A 23,471-nucleotide genomic window follows, 5' to 3' on the forward strand; every position below is an offset into this window, starting at 1 on the left:
TGCGGCCTCTTGGGTTTGAGTTTGACAAACGAGCTTGTCTATTTGATGAAGATATACTGGTAGGTTATGTATTTCTTTACGAAAAATTCATGGCTGCATACCAGATTGTGGATGGTAAAGTTGTGAGAAGGCAGGTGTTGGATAATTTGAAGCTTAATCCCTTTTACCATCATTATCTGCTTAGTTTAGGGAATGGGCATTTTTGTTTCACATATTTCAATGATGATGAGAAAGATGACTTGGATGATGAGGAGAGCTATGTTCCATTCTCACTTGTGCTTTTCAAGCTCCGTTCGGGATGGAGTTGTTCCATTTGCTTGGTTCGAAACTTAACATATCGATGATAATGCATCTGCAAATGGATGGATAGACAGAATGCGTGAATAACATGCTAGAGATCTACCTCCGGCACTATGTAGTGATAAATCAAGCAAATTGGACTAAATTGCTAGATGTTGCCCAATTTCACTTTAACTTGCAAAGAAACGAATGCACCGACAAGAGTGCATTGGAGATCGTGTTAGAATTTCAGCCAACAATTTCGAAGAACATTGTTGGTGGCCATTTGAGTATGAGTCTTCCTGTGTATCGATTTGTCAAGACTGGCAAGAATGAGTGGAAACGGTTAGACTATAATTGAAAAAAGCCTACAGCGAATGAAAAAATAGGTTGATTGATAGCGCATGTTTCACGAATTTAAGGAGAAAAACCAAGTGTTGGCGAATCTCTACCAATATGGACGCATTCATGAGATGCACAAGGGTTTTATGAACCGATATGAGAGACCATTTGCAGTGCTAAAAAAAATGAAAAGTGTAGCTACAAGTTGAAATTGTCCGAAACACTATCTCAATTTCAGTCGATTTTCATGTCAGCCTATCAAATTGTTTTATCAAGAGCTGCACGATCCACTAAAGAATGTGTCAGCGAGAGCACCTGTGGACATGAGGGACGAGTACGACAAAGTTGCTAAGAAAATCATGGTCGATCATACTATTTGACACAAGAATCCTACACCATCAAAATACTTGGTGTGATTTCGTGGACTACAGAAATAGAACATAAATTGGGAGCCAGGCGAAAAATTGTTGCAATTCGAGATGTTCATACAGTCGTGTGATGGTAGTTAAGGCATTGGGGCAATGTCTTGTTCAAATAGGGAAGGATGACACGGATTGCACTCTATTCGCGTGTGACCGTATCCATCCATCCCTAGACTGTTAGTCATGCACAATTGTAAATAATGCGCCAGCAAAAAAGTCAGGATCGTTAAAAGACCAACATCTCAATCACACAAACAAGTAGCAATCCTCCAAGGATGGAGGTTATACCAAATGTTGTTAAATGTATGTCGCAAATCCAAAAGGCAACAAGAATATTCTAGTTTGTTTATGAGTCTTGTGAAATGGTTTATAATTTTATACGTAAGAGCTACTCTGTATAGAAAGTTCTAGAAAGTATTTAGTGTAGAATTTTCAAGAAACTTATATAGCTTTTTCGACTTACAACACTCTTCTTCTTTGCTAACTATGTTTAACTTTCGCACTTTTTTCGCATATCCAGAGGTTAGGCTGAAATAGCAAATCATTCATAAGTTAAGTCTCAAACGATCGCTAGTGTCACACGGCGTGTGACAAGCAGTATAATCTTGAATTTTGAAGTGTTATGAAAAAAATGTAATTGAATCATGGTTACATAATACTAACACTATAATTATGAGACTTATCCAAAAGCAATACTTAGAAAATGATCCAACTTTTTGGTCTTGGTATTTGGTTTGAAAGCAAGGATTTAACGAAATAATTCCCGCAACCCATCCATTTCATTTTTGTGTACATTTTTATCCTAATTTTTTGTATTGTCACAAATATGTGTCAAATTTTCGTATCCCCCAAATTCAATATGTATTTGGAATGCAAATATTGGACCATGTTGAGTATCTTTTTCATGCAACTTATGAAAACAAATTATCATGTCCCTCTATCATCCAAACTATAACATTCGTTAGATTTACCTTGGAATTTACCTGTATGTTAGATTAAGTTTTTCCTAAACCAGACTACTCGAGTCTTTTGTATTACTGTCAAGCTGGTAACATTTTCAAAAACAAGTCAGTAGCACCCATTTGCTGCATTTGCTAAGTTTTATATGTCATCTTTTACTACCATAAACTCTTTTCCTGTAAATTTCTCAAGATTCTTGATGATGCTACTCACTTCCTCTTCACTCTGAAATAAAAGGAACGACACATCCCCGTGATCCTCTTGAAATCTCTAAATTTTACCTTGATACAGATTTCTTTTTTCTTTTGTGCAGTATCATGTATTCAAATAGATCACGTAATCCGGTAACCTTAAAGTAAAAGTTGCGAAAACTACAATAAGATAAAAATTTAACAAAATATTAGAAAAAATCATATATATCCATACCAGAAAAGATCATGTATATCCATACAAAAAATGTTAATTTGTTCTTAATATCAGCCATCCAGAACAAAATACCAAATATAAAATTTAGTTTACTGAATAACCTGTAAATTAACACATAAGAAACTCAATTTAATGGGCATGTGTCCATACACAAATCATCAACCAATACTCAACAAACTAAAAGCATAAAAATTGAACATTCAGTTTGAAACGTTCATTTCGCCTTACTAGTAATTTGTTAGTCAGTTATTAAATCATTCGATTGTAAAGTAATTTTTGAAGAAAATATGCACTAATTCGAGCAAAATGATTTTCGTTCACTTTCTTATGATTATCTGCCTCACTCACTTCTATTCCAACTCTGCTGTTCAATCTCTATTTATCTTTCCTATTTTATAATTTCTTTTCATTTTTTAAAAATTTTTACAGCATGTAGTTCAAGATCTTTTGCATAATATTCTTTTCTACTTTGCTCTTGTTAGTTTTTTCATCACTATCAGTAAATTTTTCTTGGCTATTTTTTTATTTCATTATATATTTTATTAAATAATTAAAGAAATGCACGAGCATATTTGTTGTTATGGACCGTTTGTCTAAGTATGTTATACTCATCCCGACCATGAAAGAATGCATAGAGAAAGTGACGTTCAAACTCTTTATGAACTATGTCGTCAAATACTAGGGTTTACTGGCAACAACTGTTAGTAATCAAGACTTATGATTCACGAACAAGTTTTGGACGGAGTTGTTGCATTTGTTTGGTTCGGGATTTAACATATCGATGACAATGGATCCGTAAGCGGATGGACAGACGGAATGCATGAATAACGTGTTAGAGATCTACCTCTGACACTATGTACCGATAAATCAAACAGATTGAACTAAATTGTTTGATGCTGTTTATTTTTGCTTTAATTTGCAAAGAAACAAAAACACCGGCAAGAGTCTGTTCGAAATCGTATTTGAATTCCAACTGATTATCACAAAGGCCATTATTGGTCGCTATAAGGATACGAGTCCTCCCGTATATCGATTTGCTAAGACTGGCAAGAATAAGTGGAAACAGCTAGGCTATAATTGAAAAAAATCCAACAGCGGATAAAGAAATAAATTGACCGATAGTCCACGTTCTGCAAGTTCAAGAGGAGGGCCAAGTGTTTGTGAACCTCTACTAATACTGACGCATTTGTAAGGTGCACAAGAGTCTTATAAGACGATATGAGGGACCATTCACCATGCTAAAGAAAGTGGAAAGTGTAACTTACAAGGTGTAATTATCCGAAATACTATTCCAACTTCACTCGATCTTTCATGTCAACCTATTCAAACTGTTTTATCAAGATTCGCACGATTGACTAAGGAACATGTTAGCGAGTGCACTTGTGGGTATGAGCAACGAGTACGATGAATTAACTGAGAAAATAATAGTCGATCATACTATCCGACACAAGAATCGTACATATTCAAAGGAATATTTGGTATAATAGCATAGGCTACCGAAATTAGACAAAAGTTGGGAGCCAACCGAAAACTTGTTGCAATTCGAGATGCTCATAGTAGTGTATGATGGTAGTTAAGGCATCAGGACGATGCCTTGTTCAAGTAAGGAAGGATGACACGGATGGACTCTGCCCGCGCATATCCATATCCATCCGTCCTTGACCAATTAATCATGTAATACTGTATATAGTCCGCTAGTAAAAGAATCAAGATCTTTAATAGACCCACACCTCAATCCTGCAAACAAATGGCAAGCCTCCAAAGTAAAAATGTTATACCAAACATTACTAGAAGTATGTTGCAAGTCCAAGAGTCTTGAAGAACATTATAGTTTGTTCAAAAGTCTTGTCAAATGGTTTAGAATTTTATACATAAGAGTTGTCCTGTATAAAAAGTTCTAGAAAGAATTTAGTGTAAAATTTTCTAGAGACTTGTTTAACTTTTTCTACTTACTTAAAAATATGTCATATCCCCTCATTTGTAAACTAACTTTGCAAGTGTGCATAAGTGCAATACAAAAATTTTTTAAATCTCCAACACTTTTTTTTTTGCTCACTATATTTAGCTTTCACACTTTTTCCGCACACCTAGAGGTTAGATTGAATTAGTAAATCATTCAAAAGTTAAGTTTTGAATGATTGCTAGTGTCACGCGGCGTGTTGATTTATAAGAATTTAAATAACTCGTGACAAGCGATATAATCTTGAATTTTGAAGTGTTACGAAAAAATGTAATTGAATCACGATTACATAACACTAGTACAATAATTATGAGACTTACCCAAAAGCAAGATTTAGAAAATGATCAAACTCTTTATTCTTAACATTTGATGTGAAAGCAAGAATATGACGGAATAATTCCAGCAACCCAGCCACATCATTTTTGCATATTTCTTAATCCTAATTTTTTACATTGTTACAAATGTGTGTCAATTTTTTGTCCTCATGTCAAATATATATTTGGGACGTAGATATTGAACCATGTCGAATAATTATGAAAAAGCAAGATTTAGAAAATAGTCCAACTCTTTATTCTTAACATTTGATGTGAAAGCAAGGATATGACATAATAATTTTCGCAACCCAGCCACATCATTTTTGTGTATTTGTTAATCCTAATTTTTTACATTATTACAAATGTGTGCCAATTTTTCGTCCTCATGTCTAATATATATTTAGGACGTAGATATTGAACCATGCAATAAAAAGATTTTTTAAATCTCCAACACTCTTTTTTTTTGCTCACTATGTTTAGCTTTTACTCTTTTTTTGCACACCAAGAGGTTAGATTATTCATAAGTTAAGTTTTAAACAATTGCTAGTGTCGCATGGCGTGTTGATTTATAAGAATTTAAGCAACTCATGACAAGCGGTATAATCTTGAATTTTGAAGTGTTACGAAAAATATAATTGAATCACGGTTACATAACACTAACACAATAATTATGAGAGTTATCCAAAAGCAAGATTTAGAAAATGGTCAAACTCTTTATTCTTAACATTTGATGTGAAAGAAAGGATATGATAGAATAATTCTCGCAACCCAATCACATCATTTTTACGTATTTCTTAATCCTAATTTTTTACATTGTTACAAATGTGTGCCAATTTTTCATCCTCATGTCCAATATATATTTAGGATGTAGATATTGAACCATATAATACAAAGATTTTCTTAACCTCTAACACTCTTTTTCTTTGCTCACTATGTTTAGTTTTCGCACTTTTTTCGCGCACCCAAAGGTTAGGTTAAATTAGTAAATCGTTCATAAGTTACGTCTTGAACGATCGCTAGTGTTGCATGGCGTGTTGGCTTATAGAAATTTAAACAACTCGTGACAAGTGGTATAATCTTGAATTTTGAAATGTTATGAAAAAAATGTAATTGAATCATAGTTACATAACACTAATACAATAATTATGAGACTTACCCAAAAGCATGATTTAGAAAATGGTCCAACTCTTTGTTCTTGACATTTGGTGTGAAAGCAAGGATTTGACAGAATAATTTTCGCAGCCCAGCCACATCATTTTTGCGTACTTCTTGATTCTAATTTTTTCATTGTCACAAACATGTGCCAATTTCTCATGTTCTCCAGGTCTAATATATATTTGAGACGTAGATATTGGACCATGTTAAGTATCCTTTTCATGCAGCTTGTGAAAATCAATTATCATGTCCCCGTAACACATTTTGTGATTAGAAGTCATTTTATAACATCATTAGTATCATCCAAGGTATAACATTCATTAGTTTTACCTCAGAATTTACCTATATGGCAGGTTAAGTCTTTTCCTAGACCAGACTACTTCAGTCTTGTATTGCTGTCAAATTGGTAACGTATTCAACAACAAACCAGTAGCACCCATTTGCCTAGTCTTGTATGACATCTTTTACTAATAAAGATTTTTATCTTTTAAATTTCTCAAAATTCTTGACAATGGTACTTACTTCCTGTTCACTCTGAAACAAAAAGAACGACACATCCCTATGATCTTCTCCAAATCTTTGAATTTTATCCTGATATAGGCTTCCTTTTTCTTTGTGTAGTATCGTGTATTCAGATAGACCACATAATCCGGAAACTTGAAAGTAAAAGTTGTGGACACTGCAGTAAGATAAAAAAATCAACAAAATACCAGATAAGATCATGTATATTTATATAGGAAAAGTTAATTTGTTCTCAATATCAGTCATCATGAATAAAATACCAAATAAAAAACTTGGTTTACTGAATAGCATGCAAATTAACACATAAGCAGCTCAATTTAGTAGATAAGTGTACATACACAAATCATCAACCAAAACTCAACAAAGTAAAAGCATAAAAATTGAGCATTCTGTTTGAAATGTTTATTGTGCCCACTAGTAATTGGTTAGTTAGTTATCAAGTCATTCGATTGTAAAGTAATCTTTGGCGAATATATGCACTAATTCGAGCAAAATGATTTTTGCTCAAAAACTTGCAATTTCTTAACAAATATAGAAAACAATTGAAACAACCAACAAAGTTATCAAAAAGAATGACATCTTGAAAAAAAAAAAATTGGACAAAAAGAACAGCTCCATGTGCACAAAAGAAACAAGCATTCTAGAGACCATTCAATCCTTACTTCTAATTTCGATCCATTGCACCCATGCTCCTTGAATTTACATGAGAAAAAAATCATAAAATTCATGCATGGATAAAGACCTAACACCAAATTCATTGTTTCATCCAATAATAAACAGATATAGTATCAAGCTACCTCTGGCTTGGTTAGGAAAATTCTATACGCTCTATAGTGAGAGTTTTCTTTTCCAAATCAATAAAGTTTCTAGACATTAAGGATAGTTTATTTCGTCTACTAAAAAATTATGATCTCCCTAATATTAATCAAGTTGAATCAGAGCTACAAAATCTCAATCACTGTGTTCCACAAGCAATAGCTCTTATTCTTCTCTTCTGGCTATCAGATAGAAGGGGATAAAGTTCTAAAAATAGACTAATGCCAAAGCTCATAGTTCAACACATAAAAAACAGTACTCAAAAGACCAACACCACATCAAAATCTCAATATCACATCAAAATCTATGCATGAAAACTTTCCTCCACCATTGTCTGGAGAGTTTTTACTTCTCAACTCCAAACAAGAGAAAAAGCAGTGAGGAAATAAAAAAAATATAGCATAAATAAACCACAAAACTGATTAATATAGAAGATGCTATATTGAAGTGGTCGATTTTGCTAAAATATAAACTGTCAGGAGAAATACATCGACAAAAAGGAGTAGAAACAAAACTGATTAATAGAAATCTAGCTTGAAACATTAAATTTTAGTAGATTTATGAAAATGATGAACTTTGCAAGTTTTGGAATGGAGTAGAATATATAATCAACACCTTTTCTCCTGAAACCAACATTTGCTCACTACTACCTTTCTCTCTCCAAAAAAAAAGTGGTAAAGGTAGTAGTTGTTATGCCCCATATCCGGAACGCAATACTGCCACGTCCTAGACAAAGCTAAAGGCATAAAGGCAACAAATTGTCAAAGCAACTATATTCACCTTCATATAAGCTTTTTAAATCCACAATTACAAAATCATTCATAATAGCAACTTTGTCTCTTCCAAAATAAAAGCAAAATCAAATTTTCTACAGTATATACAATATTCAAATCCTATCATAAAGTATCTTATATAAAAGTACAATAGTCATCCTCTAACCAAAAGTCATCTCCATCTCCATTACCACCCCCAAGAGCTATCAAGGTCCACTTCAATGAAGTCATTCTTAACTGCATAATAATAACAATGAGGTGAACAAAACTTCACTCAAAAAGTAGTGCATGTATCTCATTATTGGCCTGAGTATGTTACATACATAGTTTATTTCAAACGTCATTAACTTATACATATAATTTTATAAGAACATGGTCATTACAAACATTTCAATGGCATATCATACATCAGTTGTTAACTTTTATATCATATATCAGTTCAAACCATAAGACAACAATTGATCATGAATATCCAGTTGTTAACTTAACCAGTTAACACGGTTCATAGTGCTAACTACAACACGATTAGCCCGTTTCATATTGCTAACTATAATACGGTTAGCCCGTTTCATATACCAACTACATGTAAGGAACTAGTCCTGCCAAAAGTCACTTATATAAGAACTCAACAAATATAGAATTTCATCTCACAAATGACCATGGCAAGAGTAATAACAAATATGACAAATTATACATGCTCATGCCACTTTAGCAATGAAACAAATAGCAGTCAAAATCATCTTTCAAAGACAAATGATACATGCACCACTTAACTTGATCCAACGGATACACATGCTAGTTCAAATAATCGGAATAATGGCTACCTTCCTCATCTAAACATAATAATAAAATACTCAGTCACAATCTTAAAGATACCAAACTACTCCAAATTATCATAAAAAAGAGTCTAATACTACCTTTAACCACTAATTCCTAACAAAGATTATTTCCTTGTTAAAGTAGAACATAAAGGTTAATTTTAAAGAGTCACTGACCTTCAAAAAGATAGAAACAGGGCAAGATATTTATACATAATTAAAGCTCTCTGAATTTAGTTTCCAACACAATAAACAACACCTAAATCCGAGTTTTCTACAACAAGTTATGGCCAAAACACTGAAGTATGTCTGCACAAAAAATTCAATCCGCCGGAGGAATATAGCCATGAATTTTTAGCACATTTTCAAGGCAAAATCAAGTTCCAAATTCGATAATCATGTTCCATTTCCATCTTAAGTTATCTTACAACCTCTATAGTTGTCAAAATCAACAAATATCAGCTCCCAAAGCTATGTAAATACATAAACAATTTTGAAAATGAAGTGCTAGCTCAACCCTTCATTTTCCTCAACATTTCTCCTTTTATATTAATGATAGCCTTATATCCACATGAAAATAGAGATCAAAACAAACTCTATACACCATTGCCATGGAAGCTAACCAAAGATTTGAACCAAACACAACCCAATCACCACAATCAAAGGAAAACCAAGATCATGTTCAAGGTTTCAAGAAAATACCGGTTAGTTGGCAAAATAGAATTTCCTAACTTCTCACTCCTTACTTGTGCTTGATTTGTCAAGAATCCTCCTTGATTGTAAGGAAAAAAGAGAGATAAGAAAGGGTTTTGTTGGAGAAAGAAGGAAGAAAGGAAATGAAGAAGATGAAGAGATTTTTGGTAAAGTTGAATAGTGAAATCCCACTATCATTTTTATTCTTTCAACTTTCACTTATTCACATATTGGTCACTCAATTTTAGATCTTTTATTTTTCACCACAAAATTGTATTTCTTCACATAAATTTCTCTACAAGACATTTGGGTATCACAGTGGTAGTGTTTACTACTTGTAATGGGTAAAATTTACATTTGATTTTCTTGCAGGCAAAGCAGCTACTTGTTGCCAGGCTGGTACACTAAGCAGTGGAGTGGAGGGCGAGTACAGGGGAGCGTGAGGAAGAGAGCAAAAAGGATGAGCATTAGAGCATGTGATAGTCACTTTGGTTAATTGTAACATATAGTACAAAAGTGAATGGAGTGAGTTCAGGCCATCATTTTTTTATCAGGAACCAACTACTCCTAGAATAATACTTGGATGTAGATTAAAGGCTTGGCATGCATTCTAAAAATCGAGAATGTCTTTAAAAGTTTGCCAGCGGATGCATAGGCACTTGTCTAGATCGGTGGTGGTTTAGTCGCCCCGAATTTTCCTGCCTTGACCCTGTTACCCATACTATACAGTAGGAGTAGGTGTATATTAGAATCTACCATGTCTAACAAAAAAAAATAGAGTGTGCTTCTCTCTATTTTCTCTCGTGAACTTTTGATACTTTAGTTTTTTTTTTCTTTTAACATATCATTCTAATTCAAGCAAATTAATATGACCAATTTGACTTCACCTTTATGATCACGTATCACAATTCCAGGGTATTGTTGGATCTAAAGTAGTCAAAGTTGTGGCGGGAATCTACTGCACTCAGAGAAAATTTAATGATCCTAAAATTTTCCAATTAAGGGTGATATGTCTTTAGTTATCTAGCTTTTGCTTAGTCGAGAGGATGATCTCTCTAGTATAGGCCCTATTATTGATGAGATGCATGCTACTTTGGTTCATTTTTAAAATATATCTATAAATGGGGTTTCTTGGGAATCAAACAAAATTGCATATGTCTTGGCATCTTATGTTAAGTCTTCCAATTCAGTTGAAACCCTATGGACCTCACCTCCTGAGTTTATCAAAGAATTGGTGCTAGACGACTTCCAATAAATCTCTTAATAAAAGTTTCATTTTTCTTATTAAAAAAAAAGACTAATTTGACTAAATTGGTTAAATTGCCAAGTTTACATAAAAATTAGGAGGCTTTAAACTGTAGGACAGTCAAATAGTTTCATTAGAAACAAACCAATACTAATATATTTGCCAAATTTGTAAAATTTCTAAGACATTTTAGTGACAACGTATAATTATCACTAGGGCTATCCATTATTAGATTGACAATTTATTGCTGTTATACTAAAGAAAGTACACAGTTTTACTGACAACATAACCAAGTTGTCAAAGAAAAAGAGACAACAATAGTGATGATATTCACCAAGTCGTCACTAATGTATTCCCCAATAATTCCCAGCCACTCGAATCTTGTTGGCGGGAATGTATTTGTGAGGACAAATCTAAGTTGTCACAAATTAATTAACTCTTGTAAGGCAATTGTGATGACTTTGAAAGTTGTGGTTAAAGACCTCATTCTGTGACCACTTTTCTGTCGTTCCTAAGAAATGTTGCCACTGATGATCAAATTTGTTATAGTGATTAAAGTGACCTAATTTGTGATTAGGGGTGCAACTCAATCACAGTAGCTGGACTCAAGCTCACAAGTAGTTCAGTAAACTACTCGATTCAAACTCGGTCAATACTCATATGTGACTGTAATCCAAGGTGATTCTAGATAGGGTACTTAATAATGGGACAAGGCTAGATGCTTCAATCTTTTTCCATTTTTGTTTTTGACATTGATGTATTCTGATGCAATAGTTGTTGATAATTGGAAGATCTAAATTTAGGAGTTTGTAGTACTTTTAGCTTACGGCAAGAACATTAATGGCAAAACGAGTTCATAATGGTTATCATTAATTAAACTAGGATGCCATACCCAGTTCGAATCATCTCCTTAAAACTATTTTTTTCGATATAATATTCATATTATCATCTTCTTATTAATTTGTATTTTCTTTCTTGAGCTTTTCTAACAGTACATAATGGACATTCAATTAGGCAAACTTGTCGAGAATTTTTTCATACGCCCATTAGCTAAACCCTCTTTTTTCTTCTTTTTTAAGGCAATAAATTTTAAAACTAGTTAATAAAATGATTATCATTAAATAAACTAGTTCACCACATGATTATCATTGACTAAACTAACTTGTGTTAGTAACATGATAAGACTAACTGAACTAGTTGGTAACATGATTATCATTAATTAAACTAGCACGTTATATTTATAAACAGGTAAAACTTCATCTTAAGATGCCTTATGGAGAATTTTTTGAAAGGGAAAAGAAAAAGAACAATGGTAAAAGCAACCAAAAAAGTAATTTGAAACAAAGTCATAATAATACCTTAGGGTCTTGGCTCTACCACAGCCTTCCTCTTCATAATTTTGCGGAGGGAAAGTACAGTTGATTTAGGGAGGAAAACAAATGAAATGGATGGATAAGAGACACTCCAAAAAGCCTAAAATTTTCATCCCAGAAGTGGAAAGAAACAGTCGGATACGAAATAGTGCTTAGTAGAACTTTATCAAGTAGTAAACTGAATAAAAACTTCCCAGACCAAACTACTTTCACTCTTTTTACTCTTAAGATAGCCATCCTATATAATCTTCACCACAATTAGAGAAATATAAGATAACCTCTCTTGGGCCTCTTCAATGGAACAAGAAAACAAGCTTCCTTGATTAAATAAACTAAGAGGACACGCGTAAATTGTAAAAATGTGTTATCCAACTTTCCAACTTCCAAATAAAAGGGCATTGTTTCTTTTCTTTTCTTTTCTTTGTTTGAACTCCCAAACAAAAAATGTACAACCCTTCTCTTCTCTTCTTTTTTCTCCTAACTTACCATTTTTCTTGTTTTCATTTCTCATTAGAACTCCCAAACTAGGCCTAAGTGTTCAAAGATGTTCAGTTGGTCTTAGTAAACTCCATATAAGATCCTTCTAAAAGGAAATTAGATATTGTCTCCTCAAAAATGAAATGTTTTTCTCTCTTGAAAAACAGTGAAATGTTTTGGACTCTGACAATATACAATGTAAATCGTGTTATTGATGCACTAAATGGTCTACAAAATAAATAAAATAAAATTTCACAGACTATTTTGTCTAAAATGCAAATTGAGGTGAGGAATTCAGACTTGACATCAAAAGAGTGATCTAATTTGTGATACACTCAGAAGATCCATGTAACTAGCCCTAATATGTGCCAATACTTAACAAATTTTCACTTTCTAGCACATCTTTTTCAGAAACATTCAATTCCATTCTCGATCCTATTGTCTTTCTTTAGATTGGAGGGATGACAGTTTACTATTACGATACTGAGGTAAACACTAATATTATTAAAAATAGTGCAGTAAAAGAGTGAAACAAAAAGTGGATTATAGGATCTCCACATGAGTGAAAAAATGGGATTTTTTTTTGTCAATTGTTATCATCTACACCTATTTTTATTCTAACCTATTTTAGGGGGTGACCCAACAGGGTTACGGAGAACCGACGGGAACTGAACCACCATCGAATCATACGGTTGTATTACACACCTATATGAATTTAAGAAAAATCACGTTAAGTAGCAACTTTAATGGGAGGATATAGTTGGTTAAAAATGGGATAAGTGGTCATGGGATACTCTATACACACACGTAGTGAAAGCATGGGATATAAATTATAATGGTAGATTGAGAGGACCAGAATATGTGGAGTGGATGAAAGAAAGTGGGATACTGGAACCTGGATTCTGAGCTAAAACCCTGATCTCTGTGTTCATATGTGACGCCCAATGATCAATCCAACGTGATTCAAGATGGGATACTTCCTCAATAATGGGGGAAGGCTAGATGCTTCAATATTTTTCCATTTTTGGTTTTGACATTGATGTATTGTGATGATACAATAGTTGTTGATAATTGGAAGATGTGAATTTAGGAGTTTGTAGTACTTTTAACTCACGGCAAGAACATTAACGGCAAAACTAGTTCCTAATGTTTAATCATTAATTAAACTAAGGATGCCATACCCAGTTTGAATCATCTCTTTTAAAACTAATTTTTTCCGGCTTCTTATTAATTTGTATTTTCTTAGTTGGGATTCAATTAGGCCAATTTGTTGGGCATTTTCTTAGACACCGTCAGGCCCCCCCCCCAACAAAAACAACACATTTTTTTTTCCTTTTTTAAGGTAATAAATGTTAAAACTAGTTAATAAAATGATTATCATTAAAAAAACTAGTTCACAACATGATTATCATTGACTAAACTAGCTTGTGTTAGTAACATGATAAGACTAACTAAACTAGTTGGTAACATGATTATCATTAATTAAACTAGTGTTCAATGCACACCCAATGTGTGTGCAATCAAAAAATACATTGGTCATAAATTTTAAATAAAATTTTTATTGCTGAACTTTAATCTTTTAAATATTTTTCATAAAATAATTTTATATTAGTAGTTATAATATTTAGGAATAGTTGTGTTGAAAACATATACTTAAATAGTTAAAAGTAAAAATAGATGGGTAGTTATCTATAATCAAAGTAAAAAGAGTTTTTATAAGGATAAATTCATAAAATGATAATAAATATTAAACCAATGTTAATAACAAACCTCTTTTCTCAAGTTTTATATATATTATATATATACACTAGCACGTTATATTTGTAAACAAGTAAAACTTCATCTTAAGATGCCTCGTGGAGAATTTTTTCAAAGGGAAAAGATAAAAAAAAGGAAAAAGAACAATGGTAAAAACTACCAAAAAAGTAATTTGAAGCAAAAGTCATAATAATACTCGTTAAACTTGATCTTGACAAAAGTCAAATTTCACCAAACTTGTTTCGTGATTCTTTTACTGTCACCGAAGGCATCGGAGTCTCTGTCTCAACTGTGCTTACACTCGACATGGGGCTGTTGCCGGCTTGGCGGTCCGTGGTATTCAAGAACCGGGGAAGCGGTTTAGGCCTTGCCGCAATAGCTTATGTGGGCGTGGACTATTTCCGCCACCTGTCTCCGCGGTGGCACGAGCGATTGCAGCCAGTTTTGTGGACATTTTTAGCCATTGCAGCTGTTATTCGTGTTCCTTTTTATAAGCACTGGTCATCTGAGCTTCGTTCTGCTCTGCCCTTCATATTTTCTTTGATTTTTATGCTCTCTGCTCTGCTTTTGGAAGCCATCTCTGTTCGGTTTGTCACGGTTGTTCTTGGCAGTGATTGGCACAAGTATGTACTGAACTTCAGAAAGTTTTCTTTTTTGCTGTTTTTGGGGTAAAATTTGCTGGGTTTTTGGTTTTGGTGGTTTGCTTTGAAGTTTGAACTTTTCTGGTTGACTAGTAGTAAAGATTTGTGATGTGGGTTTTGCTTTAACTGTAGTTTTGGTTTTGTAACGGATTAGCTTGCTACATATTACCATAATTAGAAACGAAAAAAATCTGATCTGCATTTATTAGTGTTGGATCTCGTTATTTTAAGCTAAGATCTGTTTGTCTTCAAGTGCAATCTGGCTTGTTTAGTATAGCGGTTAAGTTTATTTTTCCGTTATGTAAAAGATTCCAGTTTGATCTGTTATCTAATTGAGGAAATGCTGGTGGTTTCGAACGGTGGCTCTAGATTTTGCTTTTAGTACTCGTGCATATAGACAAGCAATGCCTGGTTGTTCATATGTATGTTACTTTGTTGATAAAGCTGAAGCTACACTTGTTATTGTTGGCATTTTTTTTCTCCGTCCAAATTTTGATCATTAACCACGAACGAGGTTAATTTTATTCTAATTATGTTTTCTTTATGACAAGCTAGAACTACTTGGGATCTTTTTGCTATCCAGGGGTTTAGCTTGGCAAAAGCATGCAAACAATAAATAAGCTTGTAATAGTTGAAGCATTAACATGAACTAAGCTAAACACAGTATGTAAAAGGGATATGATTAAGAGACCTAGTTTTGGTTATTAATAAATATCTGACTACTTGAAAGGATTGGAGTTAAGTTGAATTCCTTTGTTCTGTTAAATTTCAGTTTGTGTATCATAATACTAAAAGCTTTAGGAAATCTATTTAGGGTTACTAAGGAAAAAATGGCAGCCAAGGGAGCTGAAATCATGAAAAGGAGCTGAAAACAATGTCAATACAGATGATAATACCTTTTGCTGCTATTAGATATTGATCAAATAAGATTCAGTAACCAGAGAGCAATTGATAGAAGCTCCTAAATTTTCTTTCTTCTTGTTTTGGTATCTGATATGCGAAACAACTTAACTTTTATTAATGAGGAGGAATCAGGGGAATTGAGGATGGATTGTCAGTGACCCGTTTTTTCTCGAGTAAGGTTGCTGGACTGCATTTTCTTTCCTGACTTTTAGAATCAGTTTCTGCACGAGTGGTTGTACAACTTGAGGTGCTGCTTGTGTTGTTGGATTGCAATTATTAAATTGTGCTACTTTTCCCACTAATGAGTCTTACTTTCCAAATATAAGAAGGAGGAACAGGAAACTGATTGAGTACAGCTTGCTATATTGAAACTGTTGAAGGAGTTGTATACTTCTAGCATTCCTAGGAAAATATTTGGAATAGATAGGTATTGAATCGTCATGTTCCACAAAAACATTTACTTGCAAAACACAGTTTAATATGCAGCGGCTGTGCAACACCCTGAATTTGATTACTTGCTGTGGCTAGTTTATCCTATATAATTATATTTGTAATGTTGAACAGTTCTGCTCAGGCTCTACCTGATGTTGGCCAGTGGTTTCTGCTTGCATTGAACGAGAAGCTGCCCCAAACAATGGTCAATTTGTTGAGAGCTCGTATAATTGGACTGCACCATTACCTGATGTTGTTTGTCATGCTTGGTTTCTCTGTATTATTCAACTCCATTGAAGCTCCTGGTCTTGGGTTGGGTGCAAGATACATGTTTACCATGGGTGTTGGGCGACTTCTTCGAGCCTTGGCTTTTGTTTCTACAATTTTACCATCACCTCGGCCCTGGTGTGCATCAACTCGCTACCATATACCTGCACACCCTCATCGTTGGGCTCAAAAGTATTATGTTCCATATGCAACTGATTCATATGCTATTCGCCAAGTTATTCATTATGATATTGCCTATGGTATTTGCCACATTTGATGTATCTTATACCTGGCTCATTCTTTAGTTTTTCCTACTTTCATCTGCTCCTCCTGATTTTTCTCCTTCATAACACCTTAAAGCTTTGTCTAATTAATATTTTGTGGAAGGCTTGATCGGTGGGAAGAGGGGCCATGTCAAATTATGTGTTTTAGATGTGAATGTTTGTTTTTTACCTGCTTTTAATTCAGGGTTTAGCATATTGTCCTAAGGGCACCTTTGCTCAATGAACTTCCCAATGAAGGGTTAATCAAATGGCAAATATGGGAACATAATGCCCATTGGTGTGTGCATGTTTCATTATTATTCCCAGTCTGGCATGTTCTGAAGCCACTTATGATGTTGGACCTTTTTTTCCCCGAAAAATTCTTTGATGTTTTACTTTTTTAAGGGAATTAATTGAGAAATGTTGTTCGATCATGTTTTGCAGCTGATCCTGGAGACTATCATGTTGAATTCCATCCTAACTGGGGTTTGATGAGCTTCCTCATTGATTTTCTACGACCTACACCTCCTGATGGTTCTTCTCCATGGTACCATCTACTAAAGAAAGCAGGGGGTGGCTGCAATGACCTCATATACAGTGGCCACATGCTTGTATCTGTACTGACTGCTATGGCATGGACGGTAGGTGTGCATAATGGATTTTATGTTTACCCTTCATTTAGTAGCTTCAGTTACTAGGGACCAGATAAGTTAGTTAATCTGCTATTCATATGCAAGTGCAGGAGGCATATGGTGGCTTAAGCTCCATTTTGATTTGGCTGCTTGTACTGCATAGTGCACAAAGGGAAATTCGCGAGCGCAATCATTACAGTGTTGATTGTGTGTTAGCCATCTACATGGGGATCTTTTTGTGGAAGTTGATAGGCATTTTTTGGCCAACTAAAGATGCATCCAAGAAAAGAAGGCTAATCAAATTGGAAAGAGTTCAGGGTAGACTAACGCAAGCTGCCAAGGACTCTGATATTGATAGAGTGAGAGAAATTCTGAAAGAGGTCGAGTTAAGCAGTCAAGTAAGGCAGAACCCTAAGAGCAGCGCTATGTGGCTGTTTTCTGGTGCAACCATTTTCTGCACGATAACCGTGGTGCTTCTTGCCTTCATGTTGACATCTGACGGGTGATTCCCTACTTAAGTTATATGCTGCCACGAAATTTATGAGTCGATTGCAGTGCTCTTAACTGCATTTTGTTGTATGAAAACACGAGTAGATAGAAACCAAACAAAGATTGTTGTACACTATCAAGATATAGACTGTTAGGTCTGAGGCCACGTTTATAGGCTGGATGTTGTAATATGGACCTTCACCAGTGATGTTCGAATGTATGTGCAAAGTTCCACAGGTAATGTCATTTACTGAACTGAAGTGGCAAACGAGTTCCAGTTTTCATGGCTGTAATGAAACACTGGAAATTTCATTTATATTAAGACCATTTTGATCTTGAATCAAGTCTACCTGCCTTTCAAAGTTTGTTTATATTGTTTTCTTATTTTTTTTTTGGTGCATTTAAGATTTTTTTTTGGCCTATGCCTGAACACGCTAGTGAGCATTGCAGCCATGGCATCGCAAGGGCAGCTTCATTAACTAAAGTAGGAATGTGATCGAGTCAAGCTTTTAAGTATAACCATATTCTAGTTCAAATTGAACTCGATCCCAAATAGGTATGTTAGAGTTTGAATTCGTCGAGTTTACAGTTTTTGAAATCGAGCTTGAGTCTAGCACTCTAGAACTAAAGGAAGAAAATCTAAAGAAAAAGTGCAATAAAAATTGAGGAATTTGATTAGTAAATGGAACTATGGAAAAAGAAAAGAAAATTTAAGGCCTTGTTTGGATTGCGATTTTTCGTCGGAAAATTACGTCGTTTTCCGTGATCACATTTCTCTATTACCTTTTTCCCTCACATACATCAAATCGCTACAGTAATTTTTCCATGAAAAATTATGGAAAATGCAATCCAAACTGCCCTGTTTCTAACTAGATTTATACTCTTGACTGACTTTCAAATGTCCCTAGTGATTTGGACTGATATTTAAATCCTTATTATTATTTTTTTGATGGTCTCAACATAATCATATTTATTGGTTATAGGTAAAACTTCTTTTACCATTTAGCCAATAAAAACATCAAACACTCTATTAACTGAAGTAACTCTAAAATATTCACCACAATAAAAATGGCAAATTTTCTCGACCTACTGAAATCTCCTAATTTCCACTATACTGGACTCTCTTCTCCTCCACCATATACTAGACTCTCTGTGTCTGATGCCCCATTACCTAAATACTAGCACTAGCCGTTCTTTCCTCTTTGACGAAGCGGCGTAGCATTGGGAGAACAATCAGCTTCACTGTTCTTCATAAGCTTTGCTTAAAGGAGAAGGAAAAAAACCAGTAATTTATTTCAAAATTTTAGCCTTTTTTTTTTTTGCTTTTGTTGATTAATTTTCTGTCACACAAATGGTTGCACACATGTTTGATTGAATGCCTGAATGTGTATCAACTGCATACAGATGCTGCTGAAGGGTCAATACATATATGTTGTAGTACCATCCCGGGAGACGAAGCATTTGCTTATAGATTAATGTCAGTTTGATTGCGATGATATGATTCGCTAGATAGTGATAAAATTCATCATGGCACATAATTCTGCTACCACATGTTTGATGTAGGATTGGCAGAGGTGTGGATTGAGGTAGATGGATTCAATGGTGAAAAAGTATCAGCAGAAGTTTAGGAAGGTGAAAGAAGAGATGGGTCGATGGGAAGAGCTTCAATCTCGGTTAATTTCACAGTTCACCAGTGCTTCTGCCATCATCCAGAGATTGCAGGTTTTCCCGCAGCATCCTGTCTAGCCATGTTTGCATGTGTGTCTTTCTTCTTATTGTTTGATTCCTGATGATATTGATGTTGGGTTAGCTTTCTCATTTAGTTACTTCAAGATCCAAAAAACTATGGCGCATTAGAATGTGTTCAGGGCATTCAAGATGCTGTCTTGGCGAAGCAATTGGAGTCACTGCAAACTATTATGCTCTCCATGAATAAGACCTTGTATGGTTTCTTGTTTTACATTTTCTTTCTCCTTAAAAGCTCCTTTTATTGACCTCAATTCATTTTGTAACAAAAGTCGGATAACAAATTTTGGCAAGGGGTCTCTTCCAGTGTTTATGTTTATTTCTGATTCAGCCAAGTTAGGAATAGATATTTTATCTTGTTTCTTAAAGATTGTGTTCAACTGTATGTCGAGACTTCTACTAACCAAACGTTAAAAGGCCATTTGATTGGCCTCCAGATTTCTTTGTTCCCTTAAATTTCATTTCATGGGTGCTGTCGACCTCAAGAACTCATTCTCGACCTCAAGAACTCGTGTTTCAGCAATTGGTTATCCTATGTATGTGTGTGTGTGTGTTTTTGTTTTTTTTTTTCCCTCCTTCAATTGTCCCCTGTATTAGTCTTGATTTGCATGTCACAACACTCCCATATAGGAAGCTGACTTTCTGTTCTTCTTATTTTATCTTTTTGCTTAATCCATCCGCCATTGATGTAGGGAAGATTTTCGTGGTGTTTCTTCATCCCTTGAGAAAGTTGTTCGTGATGGTAGGCAGCTAGTTAAAGGAGGTTCTACTGTTGCAACAGCAAAGCAACTGCAGCAAAGAGTTGGTATCAAACCAAGTCTTGCAGATTGCCTGGAGGGCCTTAGGCTTCTTAGCGAGATGCACCATTCAGAGTATGCGTTAGAGGAACTTTACATAATTCTCATAGCTAACTTTCCTGTATGTTGATGTTAACTCATCAAGATTGGGCTCTGGAAACAGAACTTGTTATTTGTTTCTTTATTTAAAGTTTTCTCAGAAATGCAATCCGAGAGATGTCAAAAGTTGGGTTAATCTGATCATTTGATATGATTTTGTTGCTAATTTATTTTTTATGGTCCCAGGTTTTTCATTCGGTCTTCTTTACTATCTAAGATTCAAAATAAGGTCACCCATGATAGTTTCAAATGAGTGTTAAACTTCACATAATACGAAAATAAATCACTGCCGTTTCTTCTTCACTCTGAATCATTTTGTTTGCACTTTCCTGGGATTATCTGATCTTGTTTACACTAATATTTTCCTTGACTTTTGAAAACATTCGCATTGCAATTTCTCGGAGTTACCTTTAAGATGTGCAGGATATTAGTGACCAGCTTCCTGGAATCCATGTTGTCCTTTTCTCCCTTCATTTTTCACACTCCATTTCCTAGTAACCAGTTGAACATTTTATTTCAGGTACCTTCTTAAGTCATCTGTGATATCGGCACTTGCAAAGGTTTCCTTGACGCCAAGGTATCTCTTGATAGATGTGGGTGCTTCCCCCACCCCAGCCACCTCTGTGTGATTAATTCTTTTGCATAGGCAATCACCCAAGTTAATGTGTATTGTATCTTGTGCAAATTATCTAAACTTGAGAAATAGGCATGACTTGTTTTTGAAAAGTCTGTCAGATTATAATTGGAGGCTAAGGCTGGAGAAGTTGGCCTAGAATATTTAGCATATTTAGGGCTTTCAGATATGTCAATTATTAGAAATAAGTCATGTTCAAGGTCTTTTCAAAAAAAAAAAAAGGGAAAATTTTGCAGTTTATGTTGGTTTAAGGCTTTTTATTAACTTTGAAGGTAATATATGATGGCAGCCTGGAATCATCTTTCACAATTATGATGCATGAGAAGAGTACATTCATTATATAAATATTTGGACTTGATCCTATGATTTAGTTAGTGTTTGATTTTGGTTACCATGATACACTACAAATCTTCTCAAATTGATGTTTTGACAGTAAGTAGAAGGGTGAAGCAGAAAAGTTTAACAGCTCCACCCTTAAAAATACTAAAGTTTAATGCTCCAAATTAGATTAGAAGTTGAGAGTGTCCAGTTTTATTAAATAGTGCAGCTCTTATTTCTTTGTTCATTGCACAGGATGGCTGTGCGTAACATTTTTTGCTGTTCTTTTGGTGTGGTATATTTGTCTTTTTCTTCTCCTTTTCCGCCTTTGCCTCTCTTTCCTTTTGGTGAATTAGTTGTTTACTGTAATTACCTCTGATGCCATCTAATTGAAACATCTTAGTATTCTAATTGTGACTATGCCACGGCTGAATTCTAATTGCAGTGCTAGTGACAATCTAAACGCCCTTCAGCAACTGCTCGTTGACCAACCTAACATCCCTAGAGAGGAGGGTAGGTAGTTAAGAGTTTGATGAACAGAATTAATTGCCATGCTACTATCTGCTTGTGAAAAGCCCTTGCTAAATCCTCCATACGCATCACAATATTGTAGAACTCAACTTTTTTAGAACGTTTCAGAATTTTTAATATCTGTCCTTTACAATGTCAAATACTGTACATCAAAAACTGAATTCTGGCCTTTCGTGCTGCAGTACAAGGGATATTTGATATCATATTTGCTGAAGACATCTCTTGATGTTTTGTCCTCGTATCAATTGAAGTGCATTACAAATCTGTGTTAAGGCAGAAAGAAAGGAGGCACTAGCAATCATTTCACCATCTTTCAGGGATACCGTTTGAGCAAATGCATCCAATAACATGTCATGTCATTCCTCGGTTGGTTATGAAGCAAAAAGCTGTCAAATTCAAGACAGGTTGCTTGTTTGTGGATCATTCCCAAGCACGAGTTCTGTTTCCTGAAGATTATATATCAAAGACTCTAATCTTCAGTGGGTGGATGGTAGTTTGGATGATTTTAAAGTGTAAATGAATCATAGATGGCCTCGAATTGTATGGAGAGCTTGGTTAAGTTGATGTTATCACTATCCTGACGCGACATCATGAAACTATCTGAGACCCAATGTAGAGTTTTAATGTTTTATTGGATGTTATTAAATTCCATTTGGAGGGAGAAACTCAATGCTTGTCAGTGAAATGTCATATTTCGATTGTGGGCTTTATTTTAAATATGAAGTTGTAAGAATGTGTAAAAATTTCCATAATACCACATTTTTTCAGATTGTCATAACAAAGAGTCAGTCATTTTATATATATTTTTTCTTTTTTTGGCGTAACTAAATTGGATAGATAATTTTCACACATGATTCATGAGGCATAATCCTGTGCACCTTTGGAGGCTTGTTTGTGCATCTTTGGAGTCTGGTACAATTTTTATCAAATTTGGTCAATCACACTAAAGAACTCGTGACAGCGTATAGCAAAGTTTAAGGTCTTGTTTAGCAAATTCATTCAGCACTTGAATTTAATGGATTCTAATCTTAATATGTTTAGACGCGTTTAATAATCAAAAATTGAACTTTGAATTAATTAAGTAGCACTCAATTTTTTAAATAAAATTTGCTCCTAAAATTAAGTGATAAACTATTCACTTATCACTGAATATGATATACACTCAAATGTATTAAATTTAATAGTTAACAATTCAAAAACTTAATGAATTCAGGCTTTATATTTCATATTTTATTTTTATTAAACACGCCATAAGCTTAAATAGAGGCTTAGAAGGAATTGATTCAATCGAGTTTATGGCGCTTTCATGAGCCATAGCATGAAGGCGTTGGTCAGGATATTTCCTTCGCGAGTCCCGGAATAGGAGATATGTGCCCTGATATTTC

The 23,471-nt window shown here is 34.4% G+C and overlaps 2 protein-coding genes across 3 annotated transcripts; both read left to right on the plus strand.

Annotated features, from left to right (window-relative positions):
- The first annotated feature begins 14,588 nt into the window (after window positions 1-14,588).
- Window positions 14,589-18,301, plus strand: LOC113749794. Its single transcript, XM_027293646.1, has 4 exons — window positions 14,589-14,957; window positions 16,443-16,837; window positions 17,285-17,481; window positions 17,583-18,301. Exons 1-4 carry the CDS (start codon window positions 14,641-14,643, stop codon window positions 17,976-17,978), a joined length of 1,305 nt encoding a protein of 434 aa, XP_027149447.1. The 5' UTR covers window positions 14,589-14,640; the 3' UTR covers window positions 17,979-18,301.
- Window positions 18,302-19,086: 785 nt separating this feature from the next.
- LOC113749638 (uncharacterized protein At5g43822) lies at window positions 19,087-22,803 on the plus strand. 2 transcript variants are annotated; one of them, XM_027293450.1, is made up of 8 exons: window positions 19,087-19,246; window positions 19,366-19,438; window positions 19,525-19,683; window positions 19,785-19,903; window positions 20,400-20,579; window positions 21,124-21,180; window positions 22,001-22,068; window positions 22,269-22,803. In XM_027293450.1, exons 3-8 carry the CDS (start codon window positions 19,552-19,554, stop codon window positions 22,310-22,312), a joined length of 600 nt encoding a protein of 199 aa, XP_027149251.1. In that variant the 5' UTR covers window positions 19,087-19,246; window positions 19,366-19,438; window positions 19,525-19,551; the 3' UTR covers window positions 22,313-22,803. The 2 variants fall into 2 exon arrangements, with proteins under 2 accessions (XP_027149251.1, XP_027149253.1); XM_027293452.1 differs by lacking the exon at window positions 19,366-19,438.
- The last annotated feature ends 668 nt before the right edge of the window (window positions 22,804-23,471 follow it).

This window comes from Coffea eugenioides, chromosome 10 (genome assembly GCF_003713205.1).
Source record: "Coffea eugenioides isolate CCC68of chromosome 10, Ceug_1.0, whole genome shotgun sequence".
NCBI lineage: Eukaryota > Viridiplantae > Streptophyta > Magnoliopsida > Gentianales > Rubiaceae > Coffea > Coffea eugenioides.